The 16,958-nt window shown below is 33.0% G+C and overlaps 1 protein-coding gene across 1 annotated transcript in view; it reads left to right on the forward strand.

The window, feature by feature from the left end:
• Positions 1-16,218, forward strand: part of LOC139526118 (GTPase IMAP family member 7-like) — a 28,959-nt gene extending 12,741 nt beyond the window's left edge. The window contains exon 3 of the mRNA XM_071321260.1: positions 15,302-16,218. Coding sequence (XP_071177361.1) covers positions 15,302-16,035 — 734 coding nt within the window. The 3' untranslated portion in view covers positions 16,036-16,218. The remainder of the gene's footprint in view (positions 1-15,301) is intronic.
• The last annotated feature ends 740 nt before the right edge of the window (positions 16,219-16,958 follow it).

Below are 16,958 nucleotides of genomic sequence, written 5' to 3' on the forward strand. Positions count from 1 at the left end.
ATACATTTGCAAATATGGCTGCATATACAAAAACAAATAGTGAAATTCAAAATGTTAATCAATATTTTACATGTTATTCTTTAAAGCTTTCAGTTTTTATGGTTGGAATTAAATAGGTTGAAACGAGTCGATTGAACGTTAATATAGGTCGGTTAAATGTGGTGGAATAGTAGGTAACTCATCTGAACTTTGAGGCAGTGCCGATGGCACCCTGTCTCGTGTCTCTTCAATGTAACGTCTTATGTCACTTATCGCGTTTTTATCTGCCGTACCCACTACATCGTCAAATTGTTCTATGTAATCAATAGGTGTACCTTTCTTCAGGCGAAATAGGCGATTGCCATCATTTAAAATGGTTAAGGGGCAACTATTTTCTTTTCCAACGACGTGCGAAACCAATTCGCAACTATTCAGCGAGCATGGTCCTAAAATGCACTCCTGGTCAGCACTTTTATTAGTTTTAATGGTAACAGTCATTTCTGAGTTTGGTGGAACTGTGATGGTTCGTTTTAAGCAAACTTGCTGAGTTGAAATCTCGTTTCCACCGTTAACAAATGCCGCATTTATCACTTTATTGTTGATGGTAATTGTGGGAGTACTCAGGTTTATCACTGCGCTCAGTGTGTCCAAAATATCTAGCCTAAGTATAACATCGTCTGTTTACTCTATTAATGTCGAGAGTCGTTCTTTATAGTCTTCCCAATAACAAGCTGTTAACACAAACCACGTAGCGTTACGTTCTCAAAATCTCCATTTTCTGCCGGAATTAATTTCTCATTTACTAATGTTATCATTGCAGCAGTGTCCACAATCATGCTCATATTCTGGTCATGTATAGTACCTCGTACTGCTAAGCTCTTTCAAATGGTTCGTCTGGTGACAATATCGGACGAGGCCGTGGGACTCTGTTCGATTTTGTGATGAGGTGATGTTTCATGGCCAATGGACTTTGGAATCGTGCGTTGGCCTACTGGCCCGACCCTTTGCTGTTTAAAGACTCCATTGTTGGAGTTGCACGTTGATTTGCTCCGTATCCTTGTGAAGGTGATCGTTGTCTGAACTAACCGGGATTTCTGGAGTTTGCCCGTGGAGATGCTAACCGTTGTCTTTAGGGACTATATGATCTCTACCTTAGTGAGGGTGTTGCTGATCGATAGGCATTAAGCTTGGGTGTAATCTATCAGGCGATCTACCGCGAATGTATTGCTCAGGAGATCCTTCATGTGTATATTGGTCAGGTGATCTTCCATTGAACTGGTGATCTTCCATGATTATTTGATCAGAAGATCCGAGGTTATACTGATCGGCCAATCCACGGCTATGCTGATTAGTTGAAAGCATAATATCACTAGTTTTGTGACAATTTGTGCGAGGTAATGCCCCTCATTATCCAAAGGTCTGCTCATATTTCCTTTATCGGTCGGTGATACTGCGCCATCAGCAAAGTAGACTTGTCGATGGTTATAATTGGCACTTTTTGATTCATATATCGCCATCTGGTTTGCTATTGAGGTTTTTAGTTGATTCAACGCCTTGTTGAAATTTTCTGGGTTCCTCTTTATTACATGCCTTGAAGAATCTTTGTCTTTACATTCTCGACGGAATACTTCGGTTCCAATCTGGTTTGATCGTCTTTCTTGCTGAAGCGCTGCTCCAAATGAATGCTTTTTTTTTAAGGCCTTGGAATCATCATATGTGCGAGCGTATTCAAAGCCAACATCGGCCTGCGATATGGGGCCTACACACATTTTTCTGTTTTCCCATTGTCATCTACCGGTAAATCGTTCAAATTGGTAAATGAACGCCTCCCAAGTCATGGATCCTCTCTAATTGAGTTTTCTGAATTTTTGGGAGCTGTGGGCTTCGTCTCCGGTCCCTTGCACCAAGATTTTCTTGCCATCGGGTATATCTCTCTCTCCAATGAGGAGTCTGAAGAAGAGGTGTTGTCACACTCTTTTGGTTTCCTCTGCCCTTTCCTAGACCGGCCAGTGGAGTCAGCTTGCTGTTATGGGAAGCCTGTTAGAGTTCCAGGAGCTGAGGAGGTTGTCATAATTGGAGTGATAAATGTTGGATTTGCCATTGACTCGACGGGGATGATACCGTAAGTAGGCACTGCATTCAGCATTAGAGAAACTTGATAGGATCCACTTGCAGCTAATTGTTTCTGTAATGGTGTGCTGCTCTGAACCAAATATTATTGACTCATAGTAGATGGTAAGTGTGCGTAAGACGACACATAAGCCTGTTGCTGGTATCCTTGATAAGTACTAGAGTGTTAGTATGTTCTTAATTGGAGATTGTTGTTGAATAATTTGAACTGTTTCATGCAGGGCCAAAAACCCTGACATAGGACTTTTGACTTAAGGTGAAGACACCTTCAACAGAGTTGGCGCGGTTGCTGGTTCGTGCGAACTATAATTTGGGAAAGACCAAAGGCATGGATTTTGTTGTGTACTTTTGGTAAACTTGCGTTGTACTGGCTAAGGTCAAATTTTGGCTTAGATGATGTGTCCATTGCAGGAATTTTAACTTCTTTATTTCGATTGTCCACTAATTCATTTACAACATATGCCAGTTGTTGGAAGGTACCCTGCTGTTCAACTGCACTTTTAAATTGAACTGTGTCTACTTCCTCAGGAATTGTCAGCTTGTCCATTCGTCTCACAACAGCATTGAATATCTTATTGGTCTGACCATCAATTCCGCCAAGCAATTATTGTGGTCTATCCTGTCTTCAGACTGCTGAAGTTGCTGAGATATTGCTCTCATCTGTTCGTTATTAATATGCATTGCCTCTTTCTGTTCAGCTTGAAACGTAACCAACACATATTTTATCAATTCGCGATGATTCGCTCTGTTTTATATTGCGGTAATCTCAGCTGTTCTTTGGGCATTAAATTTACTACCTGCTAAAAATTCTTGGTACAATTGTTTAATAGTCATTTCTGAGCTGTCCTCTGTTAAAGCGTCCGAGTTCAGTTGTGGGTTTCTTCATATCCCCAAGTGATTAATTTTCTGCCAATTCAATGTTCTTGTCCTTGTTGTCCCCAATTCCTGCCATTTCACTGATATGTGTTTAAATGATTCTCAATTCACAGTTTGATATCTCAAATCACAGCTTTTATGTGTGACCCAAGACAACAAATAGTGCAGCTTTTAATGAAATAATACTACTGCAGCTTTTTATGAAGGCTTCTACTTTGTGTATGAAATGACGAGCACGGCAAAATAAAAAAGGACAGATACTAAATGACACTATATATCAATAAAATGCTTATATTCAGGTCAATTCTCAATAATGAATATTTGCTCCTTTTTAAGGCGGCCATTTTGAAAATAGCCACCATTTTGTATATCAAAGATTCAAGAGTACACCAAGTCATTCAAATACATGTATGTTGATTTTTGTGCTTCCAGCATCAAATCCACTGTGGTTTGTGTAATACTGGAAAATATTTTAGAACGTACGGCAGCCATCTTGAAATAAGCCGCCATATTGAATTTTGAGGGTGGGTCCATAGCTAATATTGCTCAGTACACAAAAATGTACCATCATGCAAAAACTGGTGCTTTCCTCATTATTTGAGCAATTTTTTCACCGATCGGCCGGACTATAAGCTGTACACGACGTCTTTAAGACATCGTATGGCCATCGTGCCATCATCGTAATCCACCGTGTAGCCTTCGTAATCCATCGTGTAGCCTTCGTGATCCATCGTGTAGGCTTCGGCTGAGATATGAAGCTTAAATACCCGTTTTCGGTTAACCTTCGTATGTCTATCTTTTGCTATCGTATATAATTTCGGCACCATCGTATAGACTTCGTTATTCATTGTACTTGCTTCGGTCACTTTTTGGTATTTTAACGAGATCGGGACCAACTTCGTACGAACTTACAATTTCCGCATCCGGGTGTCCATCGTATGTAAAAATCGGGACAGTGTGACGCGGGCATAAAGGATATCTACCAAATTCTTCATATATTATGAAATCTTGCGTTAATGTTTGTGCATTGAAAACAATATTTCAAAATTGAAGATGAACCTTTCGATAACATAATCATTGCTGACTCCTCAAACTTCTCATCCGTACAGAAAAATAGGTTTTCACTTCTCTTGAACTTTGGTTGAAAGTTGCTTCATTGGCGGTCATATCACATCGGATTTTTACATTGACGATTTGACAGTTAACCTGTTTACAATTAATTTTGTAAATGTGCAGTCTTCACATTAAAATTGTTCTGGTAGTATACTTTCATCTTTTACAGGATTAACTTATAAGTACGCCCTTATTTAGTACATTACATAGAACTGGATTGAACAGTTGACTGTAAATTTCTTTATCGCTTGTTATTGTTGTTTGGTAAGTTTACGTAAACTTAAACGCTGTCAAAGTCTATATAGAAAATAGTAAGAGGCCTCCTCACTCGATGAATTAATCCATTTAAAATGGTCTAAAATATTGCATCATAAACTAAAAAAGCGAACAAGTAGGCTACAAATAACTAGTTACCTTCAATAGTGAGCTGCATTCAAAATACTTATTACTAAGAATATTCCCGGTCAATCATAAGGTGGTATTTTTATGACGTTTACAGTTCGTACAGTTTAAAATAAGCCCTGTATCCAAAGTAAATTTGTAATATGCACATAAATAATATGTTATTCAAATTTTTAAGAATTGCTTATTTTAACTCTTCGCTGTCATTGAAACTTATGATCCTTGATTAACATTACTGGTGAGTGATGTCCTGTCAAAAAAACGTAAGTAATCCGTAAAACCTGACAGTGCTTTATTGTGACCGCGACATAAACAAAAACATAATAAGGATACATGAACGATTCTTTAAAACTATCAGAGTTTCCCATCTTAAAACGAAACACAAAATTTTTGAGCAAATTGGAGTCTCTTGGATCACAAAACAAATAATTAAATTTGTAAAGGCTTTGCATTTATTTTGATAAAGATGTTTTGATTATATAACAACAACGTAATGAAGTTATAAAAAACAGATTTTACCAGTCAGTTCTATAAAAATTGTATTTAAACTAGTAACTTCATACATACGACTTTTGCAAAATATGGCTTTGTTTTAACATCCTAGTTCTTATCTTAGCCACCTTTCGGTATATTTTACAAAATAGGGCGTTTAGCTTAAATCCTAGGCAAAACACTTATAATTAAGTATCCACTTCAGTTGATTCAATTCGTTAATGTACAATATTTGAAATTATTTGGTCATTCAAGCTTAAAATGAAAAATCTATCAAATATGCCTTTTGGAATTTTGGATCCTCAAAACTCTTCAACTTTGAACTAGTTTGACTTTATAAATATTTTGATATGAGCGTCACTGATTAGTCTTATGTAGACGAAATGCGCGTCTGGCGTACTAAATTATTATCCGGGTACGTTTGATAACTATTCAGATGGTTTTTATCCAAAATTGAATTAGCTGCATTCGTGTTCAGTCTGAACCTTTATATATAGTAAGTATTAGCATAATATACAACATATATTTAAGGTGGTATGGATGTCTTTCGCCATCTTGGATTGTTATAAACAGAGAATCTAAGGTCCATATTTTCTATCAAGTTAGCAAAATTTGATTCGGGAATGCAGATATATAATGTGAATTTTCTCTTAAAAGAACCAGTGTATAAGAACATAACTTATAAATATTAATATTTTTACAAATGTTGATTATTTTTGGTTGTTTTTCAATGTTTCAAATTGGCATTTTAAGGGAAGGTAACTCTAAAACAGTGCATTTTCTGACGGGATCAACATGGAATTTTCATATTTTGTCTTTTAGCCGGAAAAAACGTACGGTGACCTTACTTTTTCTTTTGATATTCTCAAAGCATTGTCTGAAAGCTATTTTTTATTAATTTATTTTACAATTCTATCATTTTGTTTAGTTTCTATTCACAAAATTGTGTTTTTTCCTGTATAATCCATACCAAAATGTGTCATTTTGTCACAACCTGTAGCTTGCGAAAATGCGCGGTGACCTATCATTTTCATAATATTATTGAACATGTATCAATAGATACTACATTTTGGCAAAGTATGAACAAATTCTATCATTTTTATTTTAGACTCCCTTAAATATTAAGTCTGAACACAAATGCGGCTAGTTTCATTCAAAAATCGTCTTAAAATTAGCACAAATGCTACATTTCTGAATATTTTAGTAATTGTGCACGAATTTATGATGATATTAACTGTTACATGTGCATTGTATTTTCAAAAACAGCCCATATTTGAGGAACACAATAGTTCTACCTTTCAATAAAGAGCAAACAGTTTCTTTTCAACAAATTTGTGGCAAGAAAAGGGTCTTTCCCGGCCTTCTGCTTTACTTTTCGAATAAAAAAATTGGAAAATGGTGTGAGCAAAAAAAAACATATTTTCATTTTATCTACTTTTGACCAGTTCAAACCAGCTCCACTATTGAAGTGTATAATTTTTCAAATAATTATAATAATCATTATATAGAGTCTCCCCCTTTTTTTATTGGATACAATACATTTTAGAAATGTTTTTAATTTTTATAATACCACAAAAATGTAGAAATTAATTCTGTTTTTGACTGCTAAAATTAATATATAAAGTAACTAAGGTTTAAGATCTGTCAAATGAATTTATATTAATGCATGTAATATTAGGAATATAATTAAAAATATATAGGAAGATGTGGTGTGTGTGTCAATGAGACAACTCTCCATCCAAATAAAAAAATACTTTATATCATTAAACGATTGTAGTGACATAAGCATTCTCATTCACTGTGAATTCTTTTTTCTAGAATGAACGCTTCCGAAATCTGTCGCTGAAATGGACTACACAAATTATCTTCAATTATTTCCTTTGTGTGCCTACTTTTGTTAATTTTGAATAGGCTAATTTCTTATTTCTGTCCACTAATGGAATTGTTTTAAAACTAACCTATAATTTTTGTAATTACCATATGCCTTCACTGGAAATCCAAACCGTCTTTTGAAATCTGTAATGTATGGCACACATCATATCGACGAAACTTCTCCGCATATATATATATATATATATATATATTTATCGCTATTTTGTGCATTTTTCTTTTGATGTTTTTTTGTGATAATTTTCATATCATGCCTCTCGCTTGAGATGGAAAAATTATCGCTAGAAACTAAGGAGGCCACGTGGCGTTGCTTACGAAATTGACATGAAATTGACAACGTCGTCATAGATAAAATAGCGATAAACAGATTATCATTGGTCATCTCAACTCGATTGCTTTTCTCACTTTCGCTGTACCAGCTCAAGCGAGAAAATCAATCTCGTTGAGATGATCAACGATAATCTATAATTATCGCTATTTTGTGCATTTTTCTTTTGATCTTTTTTTTGTGATAATTTTCATATCATGCTTCTCGCTTGAGATGGAAAAATTATCGCTAGAAACTAAGGAGGCCACGTGGCGTTGCTAACGAAATTGACATGAAATTGACAACGTCGTCATAGGTAAAATAGCGATAAACAGATTATCATTGGTCATCTCAACTCGATTGCTTTTCTCACTTTCGCTGTTCCAGCTCAAGCGAGAAAATCAATCTCGTTGAGATGATCAACGATAATCTATAAATATACAACTCGTCTAAACATCAACCCAACAATGTTAGATCTGTAAATTTGCTTTCGCAAATTTTTGGTTCTTCCCTCGCCGGGATTCGAACCCATGCATATGTAGGACTCTAAAGTGCGATGGTACTCTAAAATGCGATTGTTACTCTAAAGAGCGGTGGTTTACGCTAAAGTACGATGGTGTCTCACGCTAAAGTGCGATGGTTTTTTGTTTGTTAAATTACGATCGTATATCAAGCTAAAGTACAATGGACCAATAGGGTAAGGTTCTAGGGCTTTTAAAAAGAAGATTTGATATAAATATAGTTCTTTTTCAAAGGCTAGTATTCTAAGGTATACCATATGTAACAGGCATTATCATCTAATGCATTGTAGGATTCACTTTTTAGAGCGACTAAACATACACTTATATTTACCTACAATGTACAAAGTAATATTTTTAAAATTTACGCATGAAAACACGTACCTTTATTTTACCTACGTTTTTTTTTCAAAAAAAGCGACAGTATTTTAACGGTGACCGCAAATTAAACTGCAACATAAACAATAATCTCAATGTATCCGTTCGCATCCAATAAAAGCAGGATACATGATATTTATGCGAATATGTATCTAAATAGTAAAATGTTTGACTGCTGCGAAGGATATAATTTCTTCTTCTGGCTAACGAAAAAACACATTTGCTTAAGACGACAAAAAACGGTTAGGTTAAATTAATTAAGTTATTGACATATTAATCAAATATTTGTAATTTATCTTCCAGCGTGTTCATTTTTATTTTGTATAAACGACAGTTAACGTCATAATCGAACAACATTTCTTACGTCTATTCTTTTGCGGACCATCACGCTTTAACGTATGGAGGCATCACACTAAATAGCGTAGACCATCGCACGTTAGCGTGACCATCGCACTTTAGCGTCCCCATCGCGCTTTAGAGTCCTACATATATATATTAACATGTAATATTCGTCAGTACAACAGCCAATCAGGGCTTGTCTATTTATAATAGACAATCATATAGTATAAATTGGTAGCCGCGAGCTCGAGGTTAGCATAGTTAAGATTAATGAGTTAAACGTAGGGACTTGTTGGGGTAGTTTCTAATCCCAGTATCCTCCTTGTTGTCGCTTGACTTTTCCTGTTGTTTTCTTGTTTTCTATGTTATCATGAATGTTTTTGTAATAATAGCGAGTTTCAACGTTTATTCTAAATTAATATTGACTATTTCAAATATTTGAAACGAAAACTGTAACAATTTGTCTATTTTTGTTTTATGAATAAAGTATGATTTAATCTGTTTTACAACATCATTTTACAAATGTCCATTCGGAAAATCCTTTGCGAGAAATCGTAATGAGCCTAAAACTAAGCTGTCGTAAGTCAGGAATCTGATGTACAGTAGTTGTCGTTTGTTTATGTAATTTATACGTGTTTCTCGTTTCTCTTTTTTTTATATAGATTAGACCGTTGGTTTTCTCGTTTGAATGGTTTTACACTAGTGATTGCGGGGCCCTTTATAGCTTTTTGTTCGATGTGAGCCAAGGCTCCGTGTTGAAGGCCTTAAATTGACATATAATGGTTTACTTTTATAAATTGTTATTTGGATGGAGAGTTGTTTCATTGGCACTCACACCACATCTTCCTATATCTATTTATATATGCTTTTTGTTCGTGTAATTTTCCACATTCCACGTTTCCTATCTCAATTGTATTAGAAATAATTTTGAATATAATGCCTAATTGTATAAAGATCTTTAAAGGGGCACTAGCTGCAAAATTCATGTTCACTAATTTGACTCAAATTATCATATTTTATTTATAACAATGTAAAACATTTTTCCAAACTATCAAACGTATGAAATAAACAATTTACAGGACATCGCCTCAATAAGATGTAGCTTTGTTTCGTTTGAAATTTAGCCAAGACGCCATCTAATTAACTATCGAGTTGACCTTCTATGACTATATAAGCGATGTAAACATAAACATAGCTATAAATAGATTAAGCAACTCGTGCAATTAGATTTTAATAGGTCTATTAAATTTTGTATTATTGATTAAAAATGTATGTTTATTGCCTTTAAAATAATAATTTTGTGTGGATCGAATCAGTTAATCAAAATTTTACCTTTGTTTCACTTTCAATGTTGACATTCCTTTCCTTTAAATACCCGTACACGGACAATGCATGCGTTATTCTATCACTTTCTACGGGGTTAAATTGGAGTTCACATGCATACGGATTTAATGAGGTCGAATTATTCACTTGCAAGTGAATAATTCATTTTCAATGTTTATTAACTTAATTTGACAAAATTGAACCATTTTAGCTGATAAAAAGCAAATTATTATTTCATTATTTCACTTTCATTAATGATTGAAGAAGAAAAAATCATACTTTTGAATTTTTATATATCTCGTAGCTAGTGCCCCTTTACGTGTTGTGTTATATTTGTATTTTTTCAACCAAATGATTGTGATTTAAGATTTATCAATGTATCGCTTAACACGATAACATGGTTATTTAAACTCACTCATGTTACCTTCTAATTAAGAAAAAGAAATAACACAAGTGTTTGGGTTACAGATACAATGGATAAGCCTTGATTAGCCCTCGAGGCTCATGTTTTTTGTCATCAAGAATCAATAATTTCAAATTGTATCTATATAAAAGAATTACTCACCGTATATACATGAGTTCCATAGTCAACTTATTACCTAAAATTATGTTCGGTGATAGGTTGAATAATTATCATCAGATTTCAGGAAATAAGTTTAATGCCTGAAAATATCAGACCCTAACTTACTGTTTAGGCTTTAGCTTATTGCCTTTGATTTAAGCTTATTGCCCAATTGCACTATCACTGCCAACATATATTTGGTAAGAAATTACATTATTGTGACAAGATTCCTTAACTGACACTACGAAGCAGAAATGGAGATTTTTTTGTTAGTTCAATTGGCATATAGTAAGATGTGCATGGACTGGAAACCGTATCATAATATGATACTGTATATAATGTGGTATAATGATAAACTATTAAACTTTACATTCAAAGTAATCTGAAATGCATTCAATTTGTTTTCAGTATAGTTGACAACCAATTCTAACCAATTTATGAAAAATAACATGCATATAGCGTAAGCATACAATAATTCAAAATATATTTTAATTGAAGTGACGGTATTAAGTCTACAGAAAAAGAAAATTTTAGTCATACAGTTACTTCTTTTTGTGCTATGTTTTTGATAAATAAGTATTGATGTGAGAAAAGATTTTTGGTATTTGAAAAATGTAAATTTAGGTTGCACTTTGTAAATACAGGCGTTTAACAAACCACGCCTCTTTTGCGAGATATTTCATGCTCATAGATATTATTTTGGTTAACTCACTGGTTCCAAGATAGGATAGAGACACAACCTTGAAATTTCAGTAGTTAAGATGCACATGGATAACGGCAAAATAAAATTATAAGGAAGACAAAAAGTGAAGAGAAGGGTAGCACAGAACTTTAGTACAAGTTTAAACTCCTTGAAGTTCAAGGCATATACATATTGAAATATGACGCGCATGCGTATGTTTTGAAATAGAAAAGTATTAGAGTGCATATAAACTTTTCATTCAAGCTTACAATCTTTACGAAATTTTATAGTAAAAGTTCCAAAGTTTAAGCCGTAACACATTTTTTTCTATGGAAATTTCATAGTCTATGTCCGAAGAAGAACAACATATAGTTTCCTCATTACATCAAAGCTCTTTTTCAACCTTCAATGTTGATATATATTTTTCAAGTGTTTTCATTTAAGGGATGTGATATCGTGTATCAAGTATTCGACAGAAATATTGCGAAAACAGTAGGCATTACATGCAGTGAAAACACAATGGTGAACGAATTATAACAATAAAAATGCAAGCCGATACATTTGACATTTCTATTCAAAGGTTGACAGACCCCATACAGCTCTACAATAACTTTGAATAAGAAAGTGTATGATAAACAATTATTTCATCTTTTAATGCTTTACATCCGCTTGCATTAACCCGTGAAAAGTAGCCTACATTCCATAAAGAGCCTATGATAATTTTATAGCACTTAAATACAAGAAAAATATTTAAGCTTGTTTGAAAAAAAATCCTTTAAATTTATTTCTAGATAATCCTTTGGTTTCTTTTTAAAATTAACCTAAATATTTGAATTTGTGCATTTCAAAAAAGAGATGTAGGAAGGAAAATCTGATCTACACAAACCGGTGTACGAAAAATACATAAATCAACATTCCACACTGCCATGTTTTATGTAAATATATATAAATAAATGGTTTTGTTGATTTATTTTCGTGAGTATCAATTTTCAATTTTTGTGGATTGATGAAAACTTACATTTTCGTGGATATTTACTTTCGTTGTTTTGCTGATCTCTGCATTCAAAGCATTGAGTATTTCGTTGAACATTTAAATTCGTGGATCACGTTTATCCACGAAATCCACAATTATTCACAAAAAAGAGGTTTTGAGCTACTCTCCGTTTGAAATGCATTATGTAGATTGAGAATTTATCATTTTTGCTTTTCTGGGATAAGTTGTCTAATAGTTGTTTGATTTTGCTATGTGTTTAAAAAAAATGTGTCCTTATTTTAAAATAATTTATTTTAAAGCAGAAAGGTCATTTTGTCTATGTGACTTTGAAGTTTCACAATTGTATAACACGATACTATTTCTATTTTTTGGTTAAATTATATACTTTTCTGATGCACAAATCAGTCTTAATTTAGTATAATTCCACTTCAAGTATTCCATTATTCATATGCATATTTATTATAATGATTTGGCAATGTATGTATGTTTCTGTTTTTATCTACTAGTAAATCACAACCAAACTGAATGACAGACGGACATATATACAAAAATTAATGAATAATTGAATTCAAGATATTTGCGTTATAACGCAAACATAGGAAGAAATATTTAAAAAAAAGTTTTGTGGCGCTAATACGCTTCCGTAGATATGTACAAATTGGTTTCTGAATTATTTCAATAGACAAACGTCAGTGAACAAAACCTTATACAGAAAAAAATGAACAGTCCAAATTGACTGTAAGTTCCTGTCGAAATGGTCGAACAAATTTAATGATTATGATGACGTTAGAATGGCGTTATGATGACTACGCTCGATAAAAATATCAATCGTCATTTGTGAAGTCTGTTGTGGTAAAAGTTTAAGTCTGATATAGTTTACGACAGTATTAAATGTTATTTAAATGAACTTCCTAGGTAAAGTAATAAGTTTGTCTATACCATAGGAAAATTCATATATATGCTGTCACACAAACCTGTAAGCATCTTGATAATGTCACTAAGGCGATAACTGTATGATGAAGTCAGTATTTTTGTGATTTTTCTTTTTTGTATTGTATTGTATTAAAACGTACATTTTACTATTGCGAATTGAGTTCACCTAGCGAACGGATATTTGCGACAGTAAAATAAAGTTTTTAACTGTAGTTTCATTAAATTTGAGCCATCGAAGAGGCAAAATAAAAATTAACTCGTATGTATCAAAACTTAATTAAAGACCTCACGTGAAGACTTAAAGACGTTTTCTAATTATGCCTTCACAGCGTGGAAATGTCTTGACGAGTCAAACATTTGTAGTTATCTTTATCCATCTGCATCAAACATGTTAAAAGCATAGAAAGTATTAGCATATGTATCTTAAGGAAGCTCGCTTGTTGTGTTTTGGAATTTTGATAAGATTTTCGGAATCCTATGGTTTTATCCATTTGAATGCCTTAACAAATTTTGCCCGGTGACCCCCATTTTTCTTTTTATAATTCTTTTACATGTATAATGATAAGCTGTCTGTTAAAGTCTTATAACATTTTATTATTTTGTAATAGTTTTTGAGGACTTAAACTTGTCAATGATAAAGCTATGAAAAGTCAAGAGAGAATATTTTCCCGCCAAAATTTAATCATGATACCTTTAATATGATAATTCAGTTTGATAGCAATGATAAATATGCATATTTTATGTTGTGTTTTTGCACCACTGTTTGTATGTTGTTCCTTTTTTAAACCATTGTGTTGTCAGTTTATTTTCGATTTATTAGTTTGAATGACCCTTTGATTTCTAGGTTCTCTTTTAGGAGAAAAAACGTTTTTTTTTACGTTACAACTACCTACTGTCTTATCCTATACATCGGTAGAATATTTTAAAAATTTCATAAAAAATGTATGTAATGAAGAAATATGAATTAAAGGGTAATCTTTTGATTTATGATGTATTGACATCGCAATAAAATCATTATGGACGCCATATTCATGGACATTGGGGACAAATTACACGTCTTAACAGTGATCTGCTTTGTGGAAACAAAACTGCTTAGAAACCACGCAATGAATTCTTTGTAACTTATAAATTTGTGTCTTTGGTACCACGAATATACATATACATATAAAAGGTTGTAGCTATTTGGCAACATTTGAAAAACGGTCATTGGTGTCGAGAAGAAAACTTGAACATTAATTTCTTAATAATTCTAGCATTTTAATGGACAATTTTAGAAAGTAGAATATGTTATAGAATCATGTGGGTATCGAATTTTAACCTACTGAAGAAATATCGCCACAAACAGATAGATGTATTGATGCAGTTAGTGTAAAAATATCAATTCCCTAAAAATAATTCATAATCAGAAATAGATACATATCAAAGAAAATAAAGTCGGTTTGCTCTGAAAAAAATGGAATTAAATCTCTTTATATGGTGCTATTTAATTTGTGCGTGTGTTTGTTTTTTTTCTTTCTATTTAATGAACTGTCTGTACCAAGTCAAGATTGTGACAGCTGTTTTCCATTTGTTTGAAGAGTTTGTGCTTTTCATTTTGCCATTTGATATGGAACTTTGTGTTTTTAATTTTCCTTGGAATTTGGTTTTTATTATCATACTTTTTACATGTTTTCTGTATATTGGTTCTTTAATGTGTTTTTTTCGATTTCACCTTACAACAGTTTTCCCTTCAAGCATGTCGTGATCACTGACGTCAGTTTCATTATTTTAATTAAAGTAAAAACACGGTTTTCCGGTAATATGTTCGCATTTCACAACTAAATGTATTGCAGTGCTACAGGAGTCCTTATTAGTTAAAAATTCAATACGTAATACAAAGGTTGATTAAAACAAATATTTATTTCGGGATTATATTATTGATATAAGTCGAATAGCATCCTTTGTTACGTAAAATAACAAATAACTATTAGGCATCTTCTCATGTTCAAAGGTTAGAATAGAGAGGCTATAGATACCAAAAGAAGATTTAAACTCATAAGCCGAATATAAATATAAAAGACAAAAAATATTCAAAGACAAATAATAGTTAACAAACCAAAAGATAGCGAACAAACGAAAAAGCAACACGAACACAATCAAAAACACGGGGCTGATCACAGGTGCTCAGGAATACAAGAATATTCAGATCATAATTATATATATTTTGGAAGGTTACAAAACTTTCAATTGTAATGTGATGCCCTTTATTAATACAAAATGTTTATGTTATTACACGAAGGATAGATAAATGGATCATTTGAGTCTTTTTGTAAGAATTTTTTGGACGTTAATGTAAGAAAGTACTATGTACATATATATCTTATTGATCCTTAATATTTTTCAGATGAACTGCGAATTGCTTTAATTGGAAAGACGGGATCAGGAAAAAGTTCAACAGCGAATACCATTCTTGGGGTGAAAAAATTCGTTGCACGCCTAGCATTTGATTCCCAGACCAGTGTGATGCAGGCTGAGGAAAATAGCCGTTTTGGGAAGAAAATTCTTGTAGTTGACACCCCGGGTCTTTTTGATACTAAAAAAACCGTTAAGAATGAAGCAATTCTAAAAGAAATAAAAACGGCTTTTATCAGGATGACACCAGGACCACATGCTATTATTCTCGTTAAAAGAATAGGAAGGTATGGGAATGAAGATCGTGATACTGCAAATATATTTCTCAAACGCTTCGGAAAAGAAATGTTATCCCATTTCTTTGTCATTTTTACAGGAGGCGATGAACTTGGCGGACAAAATATCCACACTTTACTTAAGAACACGGAACAAGAAGAACTACAAAAGCTTGTTCGACATAGCTCTGGCAGAATTGTCGCTTTTAACAACAATAGTTCAAGTCCAGGTCAGGTTAAGGAACTAATTGAAATGATTGAGGTTAACGTAAGACGAAATGGTGGCATGCATTATTCGAATGCAATTTTTAAAGAAATTGAGAGGGAATTGAATGAAAAGAACGCAACTCCTAAGCAAGGTTCGTTTGGTGGAACATTGTTAAAAGTCCTTACAGCTCCGATATGGGGACCATTTTATCTTTTTGGAGAACTTATTGATGCTGTTTTCTAACTGCTTGTTTTTTATCGTTGGTAAAAGTACTATTTTTATACTGCAGTTACTTATCAAAACGTTAAAGAACCAAGGACACTATTCACAGAAAAAAAAAATATCTGTTTTTGTATTTTTTTGTATACGGATATTTTGCTTCATAGCTTTAGATTAGTTAATAAATATGTGTGATTTGCAAATTGATTGGATTTTTTTCATTATTTGTTTTGAATTTTCAATCTTTAGCTATCTCAATGCCAGTTAAAATCTGGATATAATAATAGGAAGATAAAGAGATTAGAAAAAAGCTTTTTTTCTCTAACACACTTATGCTAACATACATATCTGGTACTTGTTTTGTCTGCAGCTTCTGTGATAGGGAAGAGGAAGTTTACTTTGCATTACATAGTTTTGGAAAATGCTTTTAGGTTTACGATGAAATGTATATGATTCGATAATTGATAAATCCTTGAAATGGCAATGAACACAGCTGTTGCAAATCATTAAGTCTCATAACGTCTCATGAAAAGAACATGGATTTTTTTTCTTATCATTGTTATATCGTGTCCCATATGCAGCCTCACGTATTTGGTCTGATTGTAAGATCTGTCAGTATTTATTTATTTGAAGGAACTTAAAAACTATTTCTTTCAATTTTGTTTGTCAACTGAGTTTTGTTTTAGCGTTTCGAAAACATATCTGTTATTTTTTCCATTTTCTTCGTATTCATTCGATACGCAACTTCTTTATTACACACTTCCCTCCAGCCGTATCCCATCTATTGTCCTGTTAACCCACAAAACCGGTTTTGGGCACTCACATAATGTTGTCGGTAAACGAATATGTATACAATTATCGTACAAGTTTAGGATTCACTAGCTATAAAACATGGTGTAAACTGCCATTTTCCTTTGAAAATGCCTGTACCATGTCAGGTATAAAAT

This window comes from Mytilus edulis, chromosome 6, assembly GCF_963676685.1.
Source record: "Mytilus edulis chromosome 6, xbMytEdul2.2, whole genome shotgun sequence".
NCBI classification, from domain to species: domain Eukaryota; kingdom Metazoa; phylum Mollusca; class Bivalvia; order Mytilida; family Mytilidae; genus Mytilus; species Mytilus edulis.